The sequence below is a fragment of the Lagopus leucura genome, unplaced genomic scaffold (genome assembly GCF_019238085.1).
Source record: "Lagopus leucura isolate 7727_CA_CO unplaced genomic scaffold, USGS_WTPT01 Super-Scaffold_760, whole genome shotgun sequence".
Lineage (NCBI taxonomy): Eukaryota > Metazoa > Chordata > Aves > Galliformes > Phasianidae > Lagopus > Lagopus leucura.
The window spans coordinates 3,091,746-3,107,195 of record NW_024962257.1 but is presented as its reverse complement, the minus strand read 5'-3'; the positions used below and the strand labels follow the sequence as shown (position 1 = coordinate 3,107,195).

Here is a 15,450-nt window from a genome sequence, read left to right as displayed (position 1 = left end):
AATAAAAATAAAAAAATAAAAGGAAAACATTAAAAAAAAAGATTGTACAGACTTTGCAGCAGAAAGAGCTGCTGTTATCTCCTCCACCTTCAGGAGCCCACATTCTTGTTTTGTGCGCCATTTCTCCCACCCTGCCTCCATCACATCACCGCTCAGGATGCTCAGTGGATGAGTGGGGCTGAATGAGCTTTGCACGCCTGAGTGGGCTGACCCTGCCTGGGGAGCAGGATTTGCTGCTCCCCATCACCCAGCACTAAAAAGTGACCTCAGGCTGCTGCCTCTGCTAATCCCTGGCTGACAGCCCTATATAGACTCCCCCACCCCGGCTGCACAACCACATCTGCTGCACAGAGCAGGAGAGCAGGATGGCATTGCGGGTAAGTGCTGGTGATGTGCTTAACCTGCACATCCCAAAAATGCACTGGAAATGGGAAATGGTAACAGAGAAAGGGAAGGGGTGTGAAAGAACTGAGCCATGGGAAGGGAGAGCTGGGAAAGGGGCTGCCAAAGCTGGAGAGGTTTTTTCCCAATGAGTTTGGGAAGGGCAATGCTCAGAAATGCAAGATCATAAAGAGTGCTAAAAAAAAGTGGGATGAAATGGCAAGCCCTTCTTATTAAAATGAGTTATTTAATAAAACTATGAATTATTCAACAAGGAACATTTTCTAGCTTGTTCTATGCACATTTAACATTGAAAACGGGAGGGGAGCTGGTGGAATGGGATCAGAAAGGAGATCTTGGGATGTCATCCATGTAACACTGATAGGGATGGGCTGGATGCCACATTACCCTGCTCCTTTGTCAGTCCCTGCCTTTCACAGGCTGCTTCAAAGCATCACCGAGGATTTCACAGATTTCACATTGTCCAGGCAGGGAGAAGGAGCAGGTGCCTTTGTGCCAGGCAGGATTTCTGCCCTGAGGTCTTCTGTAGAGAGCTGGGTGGCAAATACAAAAGAAAATCCTGAGAAGAAGGGGAACATCCTGAGGCTCAGAGCAAGAAAAAGGCTGGAGCAGAGAGCGTGTGGGAAGGGGGACAGAGGAGAAGAGGAACAGAGACGTGGAGCAGTGGCTGGGGATGGGCTGTGATGTGCTGTTCCCCACCGTGCCCTGTTTTGCCATCACCTCCTGGCGGCAGTTCGAGGCTCTGTACCCAGAGGGGATGTGTCCCGGCTGGAGCGTCGTGGTCAAGGGTGAAACCAGCTCCAGCACCAGCATGTGAGTACAGCCGTGCTCACAGCTCCCTTGGGACAGCAGTGCTGTTCCATGGCCCTTCTGCATCCCTTTCTCTCGTTTTTATAGGTTTGAAATTAATTTCCTCAGTCATCCCGGAGATCAGATCGCTTTCCACTTTAACCCCCGCTTCGCCAGCTCCAGAATTGTTTGCAACTCCTTCCTGGCCAACCACTGGGGGAAGGAGGAGGTGAACAAAACCTTCCCCTTCGAAGCCAAGGAACCCTTCCAGGTAGCCCCGGGTCACACCATGGATGTCCTTGGGTGGGGCAGGAGCATCCCCTGCTGGAGGGGAGCTCTGCGGAAAGGGACCTGGGTGTCCTGGTGGATGACAGGTTGGCCATGAGCCAGCAGTGTGCCCTTGTGGCCAAAAAGGCCAGTGGCTTACTGGGGTGCATTAAAAAGAGCGTGGCCAGCAGGTCAAAGGAGGTGATCCTCCCCCTCTACTCTGCCCTGGTAAGACCTCATCTGGAGCACTGCGTCCAGTTCTGGGCTTCCCAGTACAAAAAAGACAGGGATCTCTTGGAAAGAGTCCAGCGGAGGGCCACAAAGATGGTGAAGGGCCTGGAGCATCTCTGCTATGAAGAAAGGCTGAGTGAGCTGGGTCTGTTCAGCCTTGAGAAAAGGAGACTGAGAGGGGACCTGATCCAGGTCTATAAATATCTAAGGTGTGGGGGGCAGAATGGCGAGGCCGGACTCTTTTCAGTGGTGAGTGGAGACAGGACAAGGGGAAATGGCCAGAAACTGGAGCATAGGAAGTTCCGCACAAACATGCGCAAGAACTTCTTTACAGTGAGGTGACGGAGCACTGGAACAGGCTGCCCAGGGAGGTGGTGGAGTCTCCTTCTCTGGAGATGTTCAAGACCTGCCTGGATGCCTACCTGTGCGACCTACTGTAGGGAACCTGCTTTGGCAGGGGGGTTGGACTCCATGATCTCAGGAGGTCCCTTCCAACCCCTACAATTCTGTGATTCTGTGATCCCAGCCAATACTGGGATGGTCCTCAAGGATATGCCTTCACCTTTCCAGCCAGCACTGTACCCAGTGAGGTCCCCTTTCTGAATCTGCCTCCTGTCAGTATTTCTTTTGTCCCTGCTATTTTGCTGCTGATTTATAGCCAGCTCTGGCGCAGATGCGCACAGCTCCGGCAATAATCCCTGGTGCTTTTGTCATCAGTTTAAGCTTTGCACTGTCACCAGTTTCTGCTATCACAAAGCAAAAAGCTCTATTATTCTTTTCTTTTGCCCAAAGGAGAGATGACCTGTTCACGTGTCAGCTGGGGGAGGGTTTGGATGCACATTCCCAGATCTGAGTGCTCACTGATGTGACAACAGTGAGGTCTGGGGAGGATGTGTCCACCTGGTGAATGTAACACAGTCTCTCTTTCAGGTTGAAATCTATTCTGACCAGGATTATTTCCACATTTTCATTGGTGAAAACAAAATCCTGCAGTACAAGCATCGCCAAAAACAGCTTTCATCCATCACCAAGCTGCAGATTCTCAATGATATTGAAATTTCTTCAGTGGAAATCACCAAACGAGGCCTTTACTAGCAAAGAAAGTTGGGATAGCCTCACCAGCCACTCCTCCTTAATTTCCTGATCCAGCTGGGGGCCACTTCCTCCACATCTGCACTCATCATCAGCCAGCCAGATAGCTGCAGCACATCCTTGCACTGGAAATGATGGCCACAGCCATTGCATGCCACAGCACTACAGCAGCACCCAGCCATGCTGTTAACTTGTAGCCACATCACTGAAGACCTTCTGCCCCTGGACCCTGAAGTGCACAATGCTCTTATCTTTGCTGCTAGAGAGACTGACAGATCACTGCTTCACATCAAAATCTGCCTTGAATAGCCTGGATATTTTAATGCTGCCCTAGAAATTGTATTTGCCCTGGAGTAGGATGCAAATTAGTGCTAGTCCTCAGCTGGCCGCATGGCGATGGATGCAATGTGTGTGGATGTTACCAATGGAAAGGAACAGCTCACTGGAGGAGCTGGGTTAAAATGCCACTGTATTTGCCAATAAAATCCAACAAGGGAATCCCTGCTGAAACATCCCACACTGGGCAGATCAACTGTTGTTTGTTCCCTGCAAACCTATAGGTGTGAAATAGGTAGGAGCAACAGCCAGTTGTGGGGCAGGAGGACACAGGTTGGGGGTTGCTTTACTCTGCACTGGGAAAGCACTGCCCTTTAGCTCTGAGGGCTAATGAAGTCCTATGTAGGCAAATTGCAAGATATTTCCAGAAGATACATTCCACAGAGATGTTTGCTCAGCCTGTGTCCTGCCAGCTCCAGCCTTGCTAGACAGAGCCTGGGAGTTGGTGTAGTGGGTCAGAAAAGGGTAAAGCTCATCAGGACACATAAAGGAACATAGGCCCTTCAGCATGCAACAGAGATGCAGCTGGACTCCAAAAGCAAAAGGACATCTTCAGAAGCCAGCATCTAGAAGCCCATGAGTTCAGAATGAACAAACTGCCACTTTCCCTGTAGGTGTTCTGACTTTTCTCTTTGCCCTGCCTGCTTTCATTTCCTCCTCTTTTTCAGTTGCCCTTCATACACATCCTTCTTTCTTACACCCTGTTCTCTTGCAGTTCCCTCTTCCTTGAAAAGGAAAATATGTCTGATTCCTTGACCAAGCCACTACAGGCAAAGATGATGTTATTTTTACTGTTTTAATTGCACACATTAGAAGCATAATGTCACAGTGTTAAATCTGAACAGGAACTCGCTCCAAAAACGCAATTACAGCTGCCCCCAAATCACTCCTTTGTTTCTCAGACGTAAGACAGACCACATTCATGATGGCAAGCAATAACACAGATGGTCCCGCCTTGCAGCCCTTTCCTTCAGGACGATGACACTTGGTAACAAAGCAGCCCTGACCCATCCTTGTCTTTGGATGGGATCATCAAAAGCCATAGTTGCACTCCAGACTTCTCAGAGCTTAAATTGGCCATTCCCAACTCTTTCCTCTGTTTATAGTCTCAAGGACTTACAAAGAAGAGGTGACCGCGTAGCCAACCACAACACAGGATGCCACAAAGCTGACATTTATGAGTCTGCTGAAACGTTTATCATTTTCTTCCAGACCATAAAAAACACCAACTGGAACTGGGCCTGTTCTCACGGTGGAGAATGCAATGGGAACTCAAAATAGTCTCAAACAGTACCTCTTCCCCCCAAAGAGAGCAGAAATTATCATTTGGAAATGACAACTGTCTTGGTGGCAAGTTGGGAGAGCTTGGAGATGGTGAGACCTCCTTTGGAATAAATCCATCACCACTGAGGCAAAACAGTTGCCAGCATCTGGCTTATATTGTAGTTGTGATGCCGCTCAAAGGCTCCACACACTTCACTCCTCCAGCCATCCCTTCGGTAAGACAGACACAAGCGCAGGCAAAAATAGTCCTGTTGGGATCTCTGTGTCATACTTCTGATAATGCTGAACTGCATTTGAAAGAAATAGTTCTTTTTATTCATGCCTGTTTGGGGGTTGATAGACAGATCATTTTTCACAGAGGAAAAGTGATGAAACAATTTATGAGGCTAATACTATGTACCTACATAGCTACAAAATCCATTTACAGCCAGCGCTGCAGTAATACACCACAATCTCATTTTTCTCCCCAGAAGCGAGGACAAACAGGGCAAAAATATTTCAAGTACAAACAAATCAAGAGATGCCACACCAAATCAGGCAGCAGCAGGGATTGTGCCACATCTGCGAGTACCTTCCCCACAGCTGGTGCCAGCGGCCACTCTCATGTGTTACCACCCACACTGAGCAAGCCCAATCCCTCCTGACACATCCACAGCACTCCTGCAGGGCTTTTTTACTTAGGCTTTTATCTGCTGCCTCCTCTAGCCAAAACAGTCCCAAGGGTAAAAAGGTCTTTGGAGCAATGTGGTTCTAGGGAGCTACGGAGCATCTCTGCAAGGAAAGCTTTTGGCTGGTTAGGAGAAATGTTCTCTAACTCTCTCACCCTCATCTGCCCCTTAAGGAGAAACTCCAGGGAAAAATGAAGCCACACTATTAAGATGATCAATTAAACTCTCAGGAGGGAGTTGACACATCAGCACCACACAGAGGCACTGTGTGCTGGTGTTGAGCTGATCAGAGAGAAGCAGCTCATGCTCCTTCCACATCTCAATCAGCTTTCCTATTCACATCCTGGAGCCTGGGACTGTAGAGGGAACTCTTAGGCACTCTTGCCCAGCTTGGAAAGGTCCTTTTGGCCTTGAGATGAACATTTAACTGCCCAGGCAGTTGGGGCCAACCAGCACAGCAGCCAGGTTGAAATGCTTCCAGAGATAGAAGGTACTGCAGGAGGGGATGGGGACTGTCTTATCAGTTCTGCTTATAAAGCAGAAGATGCTGCCCTTACTGCTTACACCAGCCAGGGAGGGCCAGCAGGGAGCAATGCCTCTCAGGAGGCAAAGCTAGGAGAGGTGGTGACCCCACAGGGGAGCTCTCCCATTCCCACTTGTGTTCCTCATTTGGGCTGGATTTGCAGAGCTCAGTGAACTGCTCTGGCTTGTCCCAGATCAATTGGAGAGAAAACAGGCTCATAATCCCTCGTGCTTGAGCTCTGCCAGACCTCCCAGGGCCAAGGTCTCCTCTGGCAGCATCTCAGGGCTGCGGATCTCTTGTGGAGCATCTGATGGTGCACAATTAGCAAGTACTCCTCAGTCCTGCTGACACTGCTGGCAGTCATCACACACCCTGGCAGCAGCACCAGTGATTTCCTCATGGGCCAGCAAGCAAAAGGCTCCCACGTCAATGACAGTCACATTCTATCAGCAGGGCAGCAGCCTGGACACATCAGGCTGAGTGATGCTGTCTCTGCCAACCTTAGCAAGAGACACACGAATAGCAAACACTTGGTCCTGCCCCGAGATGAGGCAGAGTGCCAGTACAGCGAGAAAGATGTCTAGAAAAGAATTAAAAGGGAAAAAGCCGTGCAGGTTGCATCTGCTTCCCATTTGCTTTCTGACTTAATGTCCACCTTTCTACAAAACAAAAACCAAAAAACATCACAAAACACTTTGATGTTGGTGGTTTAGCTATGCAGCCATGGCTGGAGGGCAGTTCTGGTGAAGAGAGGCAGAAGGGCCATTGGGAACTGTTTAGGTGACAGATGAGTTTTCTGCCATTTCAGTGCTTCCACGAACATCCCCTGAAGGAGGCAGAGCTGTGTGAGGCATTGCTCCTTGCCACTGATTCAGTGCAGTCGTGCTGTGGTGCAGCTCAGTGACCAACCCACATCTATAGCACCTCACTTCTCACCTCCCCAGGGCGTCAGTTCTCCCAGCACATTGCCACACAATACAGCCACCAGCAAGAGCAGAACTTAAAAGCCACGACTTTCTCCTTCACGTCTCTGAGCCCTTACCTAAGAGAGCGCTTACTCAACACGTGGGCTGTCAAACTCCTTGAACGCTGAGGAGTCATAGATGTCTGCCAGAAGGGCAGATTCGACTTCCCTGAAGAGTCCATAATAAACAAATAAACAGAACAAGAAGAAAGGAGGAATAGCAGCTCTGTTCTAACTGGGAGAGAGAACTCTGAGGCACTATGCAGCTGAAAAGGAGCCTCTGCAGAAAAGCAGAGAAATGCTTCTTTTACTGCATTTAAAAGGAGCTTCATGAAGTCACTAACTCGCACCACCTCCATCCAGAGCCAGCTCAGACAGGAGCACATCTCAGCTCTGATCTTGCATGCGTAGCGGCAGGTACCAAGTTGCAGACATTAAATGCAGGCTGCAAAGGGATTATTTTCTGAAAGAAAGGATCTGCTGTAGAGGTTGAAGCATTGGAAGCTGATGGTACTGCTTTGCTTGACAGATGAGTTATTGTATACCTCTGCTGCATAAGAAAAGAGTGACAGAAATTAACCCTACGTATGAATTTGCTGACCTTCCTGTTCTGCAGTCTGTTCAAGACCCTCTTGCTGGAGCTGAACATAATCTATCATGTTATGCCTTCAAGCTGCAAGAATACAGCCAGCCAAAGCTCTGACTTGCCCAGAGCACAAGAGCCAATGGAGATCAGGCAGCTTTCCCTGCCCCCATCTCAACCTGTGCTGCCTGGCTGGGTCTCACAGAGCACTTTGCAGCTTCAAACTAGAAAGAGAAAGAAGTGTCATAACACCTTTATAGAGGTGAAGAAATGAAGGCATGTGGTGGGAAAAGAGCAGGGAGGAAAAGGGAGTGACCAGGTGCATTTGCCTCCAGGCAAGTGCTCTCACTCTGCAGCTCATGACCTATCTATGTAGCTTATGTCTTAGCTTGGCTGGAACTTTCTGTGACATATGAGAGTTTGCCTTAATACAGTAACAAACTCTATGCTGAATCCCTCTATGATCTGCAACACAGTCTAGGTTGCACAGACAAGCCAGCCCCTTGTTTTAATAAGCTGAGCTTAATGAGTTTTCCATTCACCCTGTACATAGGCATCATTGCTACGGTCTCAGCTGCTAATCAGTATTTCTTCAACTTCTTTACTTCCTGCTCCATCCTAAACAATGGCCAAAGAGCCACAAGCACCCCTTCCTCTCCTAAGCAAGGTTCAACAATTGCTGTGTGATTTATTGCACATGAGATCGCTGGTTTTGTAGAATGGGAGTAAGACTGAGGTGCAGCTATTTCACCTCCTGACCTCAGCCTCTGCACTAAACTCCATCTACTGTCATAATTCATTTCCTGAAGTCTCCTTGTGCTGTGAGCACACACTGGAACCAGAGAGACAAACGTGGTCAGTGGTGCTGAGGGAGCAGTGATTGCCCGAGTCGTTCCAGATGAGTCACTGCACAATGAAAGGTTATGCATTATTACTAGAGAGAAAAAGAAGTATGCAGCTGATCCTGACAGAGCTTAACAAAAGCTCCGAGCCTCTGACTGATTTTGTATGACTCTAGGTGTGATATTCCTCTAAAAAGGCTGCCCAAGATAAATAGAAGCTCACAGATTTTTTTTTTTTTCTTACCTTATCAGAACATTAGAGCAGATTGCTGGAGAGGATTCAGAGCCACGATGTCACCTCTCCCTGCTTCCCAGTTGATCTCCCTCTGAATCCACATGGCAGGAACCCTAAGAGCTTCCTTGCCAAGAACACAAAAGAGAGGAAAGCTTATTATCACGCACACCACCTGATGGCCAAACCCTTGTTGCAAAAGTGCTCAAGCTCTAAATCTCACTGCAACCTGATCCCAGCCTCATCAGCCAAGAGTGAATCTCCGTGCACAGACAGACGAGCTCCCTGCTATTGTGTTCTCTAAAACCTTTACCTGCTCTGGTGGCAGCTGTGGGCCCTGCAAGTGCTTTTCTCAGTGCCTTTCCTTCCGGCTCCCACACGTTCCTCCTCTGGTTCTGCAAGCAGCTGCAGCTGGGAAAGGCAAACTGTGGCAAATTTAAAGCCTTTGTCAGATTTCCCCCAGCTGGCAATCAGCTGATGGAGCCAAGAAAGCTCTGTCATGTAAAGACCTCTTTCTTATCTTGTTGCAGCCAGCTACTGAGCAATGGGAAAGCAATGTTTTTGTGCAGCTCTGGCAGCACTCATGTGTAAGGAAAGACTGCCTCAGCAGCCTCTGCTATGATATGGTTTTATCTGCCTACCCTCTCAGCAGCTGCACTGGCAAACTGCTTTGACCAAAACAGGCTGAAATGGAGACTCACAAACCTGATCAGACCAGCAGGTTTCCACAGTTAGCCAAATCTGCTTAATTTGGGCCTTGCTTTCAGTCTGGTCCTGATTTTTCCTAAGGATTGATCTTGCCTCTTCTGAGCAAAAGAAAGAGACCTCCACACCACATGTGAGCAGAGAGAAAATTCCCTGGGCTATGAACTAGGGATCCAAAGCACTGATTTCTCCTAGAAACCACTTTGCTGTGCAGTCACAGAATCATTTGAGCTGGAATGGACCCCTAAAGGCCATCTGGTCCCACTCCTTGCAATGCACAGGGACACCCACAGCTCCATCACTGCTCAGATCCCATCCCCTGACCTTGGGTGTTTGCAGGGATGGGGCATCACCACTGCTTTGGGCAGCCTGTGCAATGCCTCAAATCTCTTATCTCTGTTCATCGACTCTCCTTTTAATGAGACAGGGCTGTATTTTAAACAGGGTCCCATCAAGGGTACATTCAACCCTGTACTCCCCAGTCTGCTGCTTGCCTGTCCTTCTGTACGAACCAAAAGCAAAGATATCAGAAAGAAGGATTTTCAATCACACTTATCCCAAAATGGTGTTTCATTGTTCTTGAGTGAGCGCCCATCATATCAGACAAATTCTTCTGTACAAAATTATCTTTTCATTTCAGCTACTACATTTCTGAAGCACTCAATCTAAGAGGCTTCCAATAACAAAGAAAGAAGATAAAGAAGTTGGCACGTATCTGTTTATGAAAACAGACAGCAGTGAATATTCCCAGGCAGAAAAACGCACACATGCCTCATTTAAAATCCTCAAAAGGACCCTAGAAATAGTTTAAACACTTCATTCTTTGATAGAGAGGGGAAGAACAATGAGAGAAGAAAGGTTTCCTCTCTCCTTGGACTAATTACAAACAATAAACGTCAATTCCCAGTTGTTCTTATTTGTTTTGCAATAGTAGTTTCTAATATTCTGAAGCGCACTTGACATCTTTTATGCTTTGTCTTGGTGCACTGCATCGGCCTCTTATCTCTTCCTGTCTCTACACCCACATCAACATGCTGACATCAGTGAGCTCCACATCGGAGTGATGCTGAGGACGTGGGCCACGGTGCCTGAAAAGTCCTTGTGTGCCCACAAAACCACAGTGCCAGAGCAGCTCTGCAAGGCCCAAAGCTCTGCCACCAGCAGAGGGAGTGGCAATCTCAGCTCACATGTCCCCCAAATTCTGTGATTCTGTGAAAACTGACAGTGCTGGAGATTTGGGGAGTTTTCTTGTTGGAAGAAAGTGTCCCAGAGGAGGATGGATGATTTTTTTTGTTTTGTATTTTGTCCAATATACAGTAGCAAACAATAACGCTGCTGCTTTGCCCTGATGGTACAAGAGGCAGAGAGACAGGTTTCAGCATGCTGTGCATATCAAGCATTAGAAATGCATGGGACTCCTGGGTGGCAGTGGTCCATGGGTGGCAGCAAGGAGTGTATGCAGTATGAGCAGGTGAAAAGGCTCCCAAGCTTCCTTTCCCCATAGTCCTCCCAGCTCTGTGCCAAAGAGTGAGGGATGGGAGGATTCAGAGGCAGTGATGAACTACTCTGGGTGTTATCCAGTGCTTTTCATGAGCAATCTGACCAGCTCCTTCCAGTAAAACCAAAGGGAATCAGTTTCACTGGTGTTAGCATTTCCCAGCTCACTGTCTTTTCTCCAAGCCAGCGGCCCAGCTGCCAAAACACCTCCCCTGTACTTAGCAGGGAGAAAGTTTTACAAGGGGAAGGTACACAAGCTGCTGTGAAATTTCTCCATTTTCATGCTCACAAGGAGCCAATCCATCTGGTCACCAGCATAAGCTAGAAAAGCCTCAGGATTTCTCTAATGTATACCAGTTCTTGGGCCTGGAACAGTCAGAACACAACAGCCCAGCTCCTGCTCTTGCTGCAGTGGGAGCGGGGAGGTTTGTGCTGAGACAGCTATGCTAAATTTACCCCACTCTGGGACTGTGACGTGGAGTGAGCAGAGCAGGTTTGGGCAGACGTGCCAGGCCTGGGAGCTGCTGTGAGTTTTTCTGAGATTCTGGCAAAGCCCCAGAGTGGCTGACTCACTCCTCCTCTCAGGTCAGATCTTCACAGCTGTAACTCCGGTGAGACCAGCGGGTTATTTCTGATGCACACTGCTGTAGGATCACAGTCCAGTCCATTGCCCTTGCTGGTGAAGGATGGCTTCTGTTTCCAGTGGGCCTCCTTTAGCTTTTACTCTAAAGCCACTCTGTAAGAGGGGAACCAGTGTGAAAAGAGTTTTTGCTGGAGATTCCCCATCTTGAGCTATTTGGTGACTTTGAACTTGTTGTAGTCAATGAACTTGTTATAACTAATGACCTTGTCCTTTCTAACTGCTGTATACAGTATATAGATTTGTGATTTGTTGTTAGAGGTGACTTGGCCCTTGTGAGCTGTGCCAATGGATGCAAAAGCAGATTTATCCTAATTATATCGAACCACTGATTAACTTAGTAATCTAGCCTAGAGGTTCCTTAGCAGTGAATCATGCAGGTTACAAATAAAGTGCATGGGGAAAAAATGATAATGTTACCTGCATTTATTAGACTGAACAATTGCAAAGCAATAACCTTAACAAAAGAGGTTTAAAGAGTCCGGGTACCTTTCTTTGCTCTCTTCTCTTGCAGTCTGTTAATACCCTTCTAAAACTGTTGACTTAAACACCTCCATTCTGTTGTTTTCTGCATGTAATGACAAATCTGCTTTAGAAGGCTGAGCAGTGGCTGGCAAGGAGTCGGGTGCATGGAGGTTTCCAATTGCTAGCTTCGACCTGGCCTCTATTGTTGCCTGTTTGCAATAGATCAATTTGGTTGTGGAGCAGCTGCGAAATTGCAGCAGATTTTAGGTATCCATGTGAGTATCTGGACAATTCTCTGCATAGAATAATGTGTACCCTGTGCTCTGGGCAACACACTGTAATTAGTTTATAGAAGTTGTTTGTCCCCGAAGATCTATAAATACACATACATAAAACTATAAGGGAATAAACAGTCACATGCCTAAAGCAAATGCATTCTAATGCAGAAGAGCTTTATATGCCGATCACATTCCTCCGCCCAGAGTTGTTCCACTGCTGATCTTTCTTTCACTTCACGTCAGGATGACCAAAAATATTTACTTTCTTCATTCACATAAATAGACTAAAATGGATGGAGAATTTCCCACCGAAATCAAGGACATTCACCACTCAGTGACAAAAAGCTTCCACTCAGCCTGCGTTTGTCACCGTGCTCTCTCTTGGAGAAAGCAATGAAAGAAAATACAGAATAAACTCCTCAGGTTGAAGTATTGGTTCCTCTTGTCAAACATTTTCTTCAGTGATTCACTGGCATCACCTGATTACCCCCAAGTCTAAAGCTTCATTTAACAAACTAACTTTGTTCCCCAACCTAGCCCTTCAACTTTTTTAAGTGACATTTTCTATGGAACGTTTGTCCCATTCCTGCAGTGTAAGAGAAAAGACACAAAGCTGTGTTTCTTCCCGAGTGCTCGTTGCTCAAGTGGGTTCCCACCAACACACGGATACGGTGTTGACCGCAGGCTGTCGGCTTCTGTGGGAAGGCGCAAACGGAGCCCAGTGGATTTGATCTATATGCTAGAGGTAGGTGCAGAAGTGCCTGGGTGCACTGTTCTGATTCCGTGATTCTATGAAGGCCGGGGAACAGCGGGAGAGGAGAAGGCCCAGGGGAGGCTGTCCGTGCCCGGCGCCCCCTCGGCGGAGCTGTCCTTCAGCACCACGGCCCGGGCACGGGGAGCCCGGCGGGAGGAGCGGCTGGCAGCGCTCGGCTCGGCTCGGAGAAAATGAGCACGGAGCTGCATTGCTTGGCCGGGAGTGAGCCGGGACAGCACGGCCTGACACAGCTCGGATCCAGCCAGCAATCCCGGCAGAGGACATGGAGGTGTCCGTGAAAAGGGGGGTGTGCAGGATGCGCGCGTGTGGGTGCAAAGAGGAAGCGCAAAGGGTTAGCAGGGGGAGTGTGAGCGGGGAGTGCAAAAGGAGGAGGTGTGCGGGGAGGGGTGTGCAAGGTAATATGTGTGTGCAGAGGTTGTATGCCCGAAGAGGGTTGTGGGGCACCTGTAGAAAGGTGCATGCGGCAAGTGTGGCAAGGTTAGGGTGCACAGCGTGCATGTAGAGTGTCTGTATAAGTGTATAAGGGGATCTATAAACCTACGCGTGTGCTGGGAGCGCATGCGATGGATGAGGAGTCTGCAGAGTGGTCTGAACGCACGGTGGTGTGCAACAACGCAGAAGTGTAAGGGAGGGAGATGGGGGTGTTGCGGCTTGCAGGACGGGCTGAAGGAGGGTTGCGTGTGCTTCGTGCGTGTGCAGGGCTCCGTGTGTGCGTGTCAGCGCAGAGGGACGCGAGTGCCACCGTGCGCGGGGTGGGCGCAGGGAGCGCGGTGCCGCTGGAGCGAGTGTGAGCGTGTGTGTGAGCCCGCGGGTCCTGCGCTGCCAGCACCCGGCGGAACGGCCGGCAGAGCGGGAGGATCCCGGCCCGCCGCTGCCCGCCCTACGCCCGGTGAGTGCCGCCGCGCCGCGACGTGGGACCGGGGCAGAACCGGGAGGGGCAGAACCGGGAGAATCGCGGTTTAGCGGGGACAGCCCGTGTTCGGGGCCGGTAGCGCGGGGCATGCAACTTTGCCGGGAGGACGGGGGGGTACCGGTGTGGCTGGGGCTGCTCCCCGAGGGGATGCTGTGCCCTCCGTTCTCGTCCCGTCTCCCTGCGGCCAAGCACGGAGCCGGTGCCCGCAGAGACGCGCTGCGCTGCCCGGGCCACTCGCTCGTATCCGCGGCTCAACTAAGTTACCGAGAAGCCATTTCCGACAGGCAGTTTCCCTGGGAAAGGAAAATATCGGGGCTCGCTCTCACCCCTTTTCTATTCACCCTCTCTTGCAGGCGTGGTCCCAGGTAGACATGGCCGGAGAGCTCAGAGCAGCGTGGCAGGCTCTGCCCTGTTAGCCCCCGGGGAGGCTCAGCCATGAATTCCTCTCCCTCCACTCCCGGTATTCCCCCCAGCCTACTCCAATTGTGGCAGGAGGAGAACCAGACCCAGGGCGGTTTCTGGAATGGAAGCCAGGAGCTGGGCTGGGAAGAGCTGGAGGAGATGCTGTTCCTCTTCGCCAAGGAGCCCATCACCATCAGCCTGACTGCCATGTACCTCGTGTCCTTCGTGGTGGGCTTTGTGGGGAACATCATGTCCATCAGGGTGCTGACGCGGAAGCGCCGGAGCCGGGTGTCCAGCCTGAGTGCCACCCGCAGCCTCCTCATCAACCTGGCGGTGTGTGACCTCATGGTGGTGTGTGTCTGCATGCCCATCACAGTGGGCAACCTCATCTACAAAGCCTGGGTGTACGGGGACTTCCTCTGCCGGGCTGTGCCCTTCATCCAGGCTGTTTCCGTCTCTGCCAGCGTTCTCAGCCTGACCGTCATCAGCGTGAACCGGTACTACAGTGTGCACAACCCGCTCAATGCCCGCTCCTTCTTCACCCAGAAGAGGATCCTCAGTGCCATCCTGGTGGTGTGGTTGCTGTCCTCAGGAATATGCATGCCCCTCATCTTCATGAACAGACGGGATGAGATTGGGGTAGTGGAGGGCTTGCCCCTGGTGTTCTCCATCTGCAGGGAGATTTGGCCTCAGGAGAGGCTCAAGCAAGCCTATAACTTTCTGCTTTTCTGTGCCCTTTACTGCCTGCCAGTCCTGTTCAACATGGTCATCTGCTTCCTGACGGTACGCCGGCTGTGGAGCCGCAGCAGCCAGCTGAAGGAGAGCAGTGCCCTGAACCGCTCGCTGCCAGCCTCCAGGCTGAAGATTCGCAAGAAGGTAGCCCAGATGGTGGTGGCCCTGGTCCTGCTGTTTGCCGTCTCCTGGCTGCCCGTCTACCTGATGGACATCTGGATCGATTTCAACATCCCCAAGTCTTTGCAGGATGTGACTCCTTCTCCTTGGATCCTGCAGCTCAGACCTTTCGCCCAGTGGCTTGGCCTGAACAATTCCAGCCTCAACCCTATATGCTATTGTTTTGTTGGGAACCTCTACAGATCAGCCAAGGAAATGAAGAGCAAATACCACCAAAGAATGATCTCTCTCTTTAACTTCTCTCTGTCCGAAGGGACAACCCGTTCCTCAGTCCCAGAGCTGTTCTCCTACCAGAGCCCAATGGAGCCTGCAAGGAAAGGACGCTCTGCTACACCTACCATGGGCAAGAGGGCCCAGGGAGACCCTGGCACTAAGAACAAGGGTGGACACTTGAAGTCTTGCCAGCACCCACCTCTGAACACTGTCTCCAGTGAGAACACTTCCTTATGATTCTGCTCAGGAAGTGCACCTCATTTCCTCCTCTGCATTTAAGGACTCTTAAAAGGTCTTCACGAACCAGGCACATTAATGACAGAAAAAAAAAACTTTCTTCTAAGCACTCCCACCACCAGCTCAAAAATCCAGACAGGGAAAGAAGAGAAGAACATGTGGAAAATATAACATATTTTAACTCAGATCAACTTTTAAGA

The 15,450-nt window shown here is 49.9% G+C and overlaps 2 protein-coding genes and 1 long non-coding RNA gene across 3 annotated transcripts; 2 read left to right on the top strand and 1 right to left on the bottom strand.

Moving 5' to 3' along the window:
• Positions 1 to 365: 365 nt before the first annotated feature.
• GRIFIN (galectin-related inter-fiber protein) lies at positions 366 to 2,784 on the top strand. The gene is made up of 4 exons (XM_042864541.1): positions 366 to 377; positions 1,136 to 1,215; positions 1,300 to 1,462; positions 2,620 to 2,784. Exons 1-4 carry the CDS (start codon positions 366 to 368, stop codon positions 2,782 to 2,784), a joined length of 420 nt encoding a protein of 139 aa, XP_042720475.1.
• A 1,089-nt stretch (positions 2,785 to 3,873) lies between these two features.
• On the bottom strand, positions 3,874 to 8,611 carry LOC122176204. Its single transcript, XR_006177649.1, has 3 exons — positions 8,527 to 8,611; positions 8,226 to 8,340; positions 3,874 to 4,688 (listed from the first exon to the last, which is right to left on the bottom strand). It is a non-coding gene; the product is annotated as an uncharacterized LOC122176204 (long non-coding RNA).
• A 5,310-nt stretch (positions 8,612 to 13,921) lies between these two features.
• On the top strand, positions 13,922 to 15,250 carry LOC122175962 (galanin receptor type 1-like). The gene has a single exon (XM_042864036.1). It carries the CDS (start codon positions 13,922 to 13,924, stop codon positions 15,248 to 15,250), a length of 1,329 nt encoding a protein of 442 aa, XP_042719970.1.
• Positions 15,251 to 15,450: the final 200 nt, after the last annotated feature.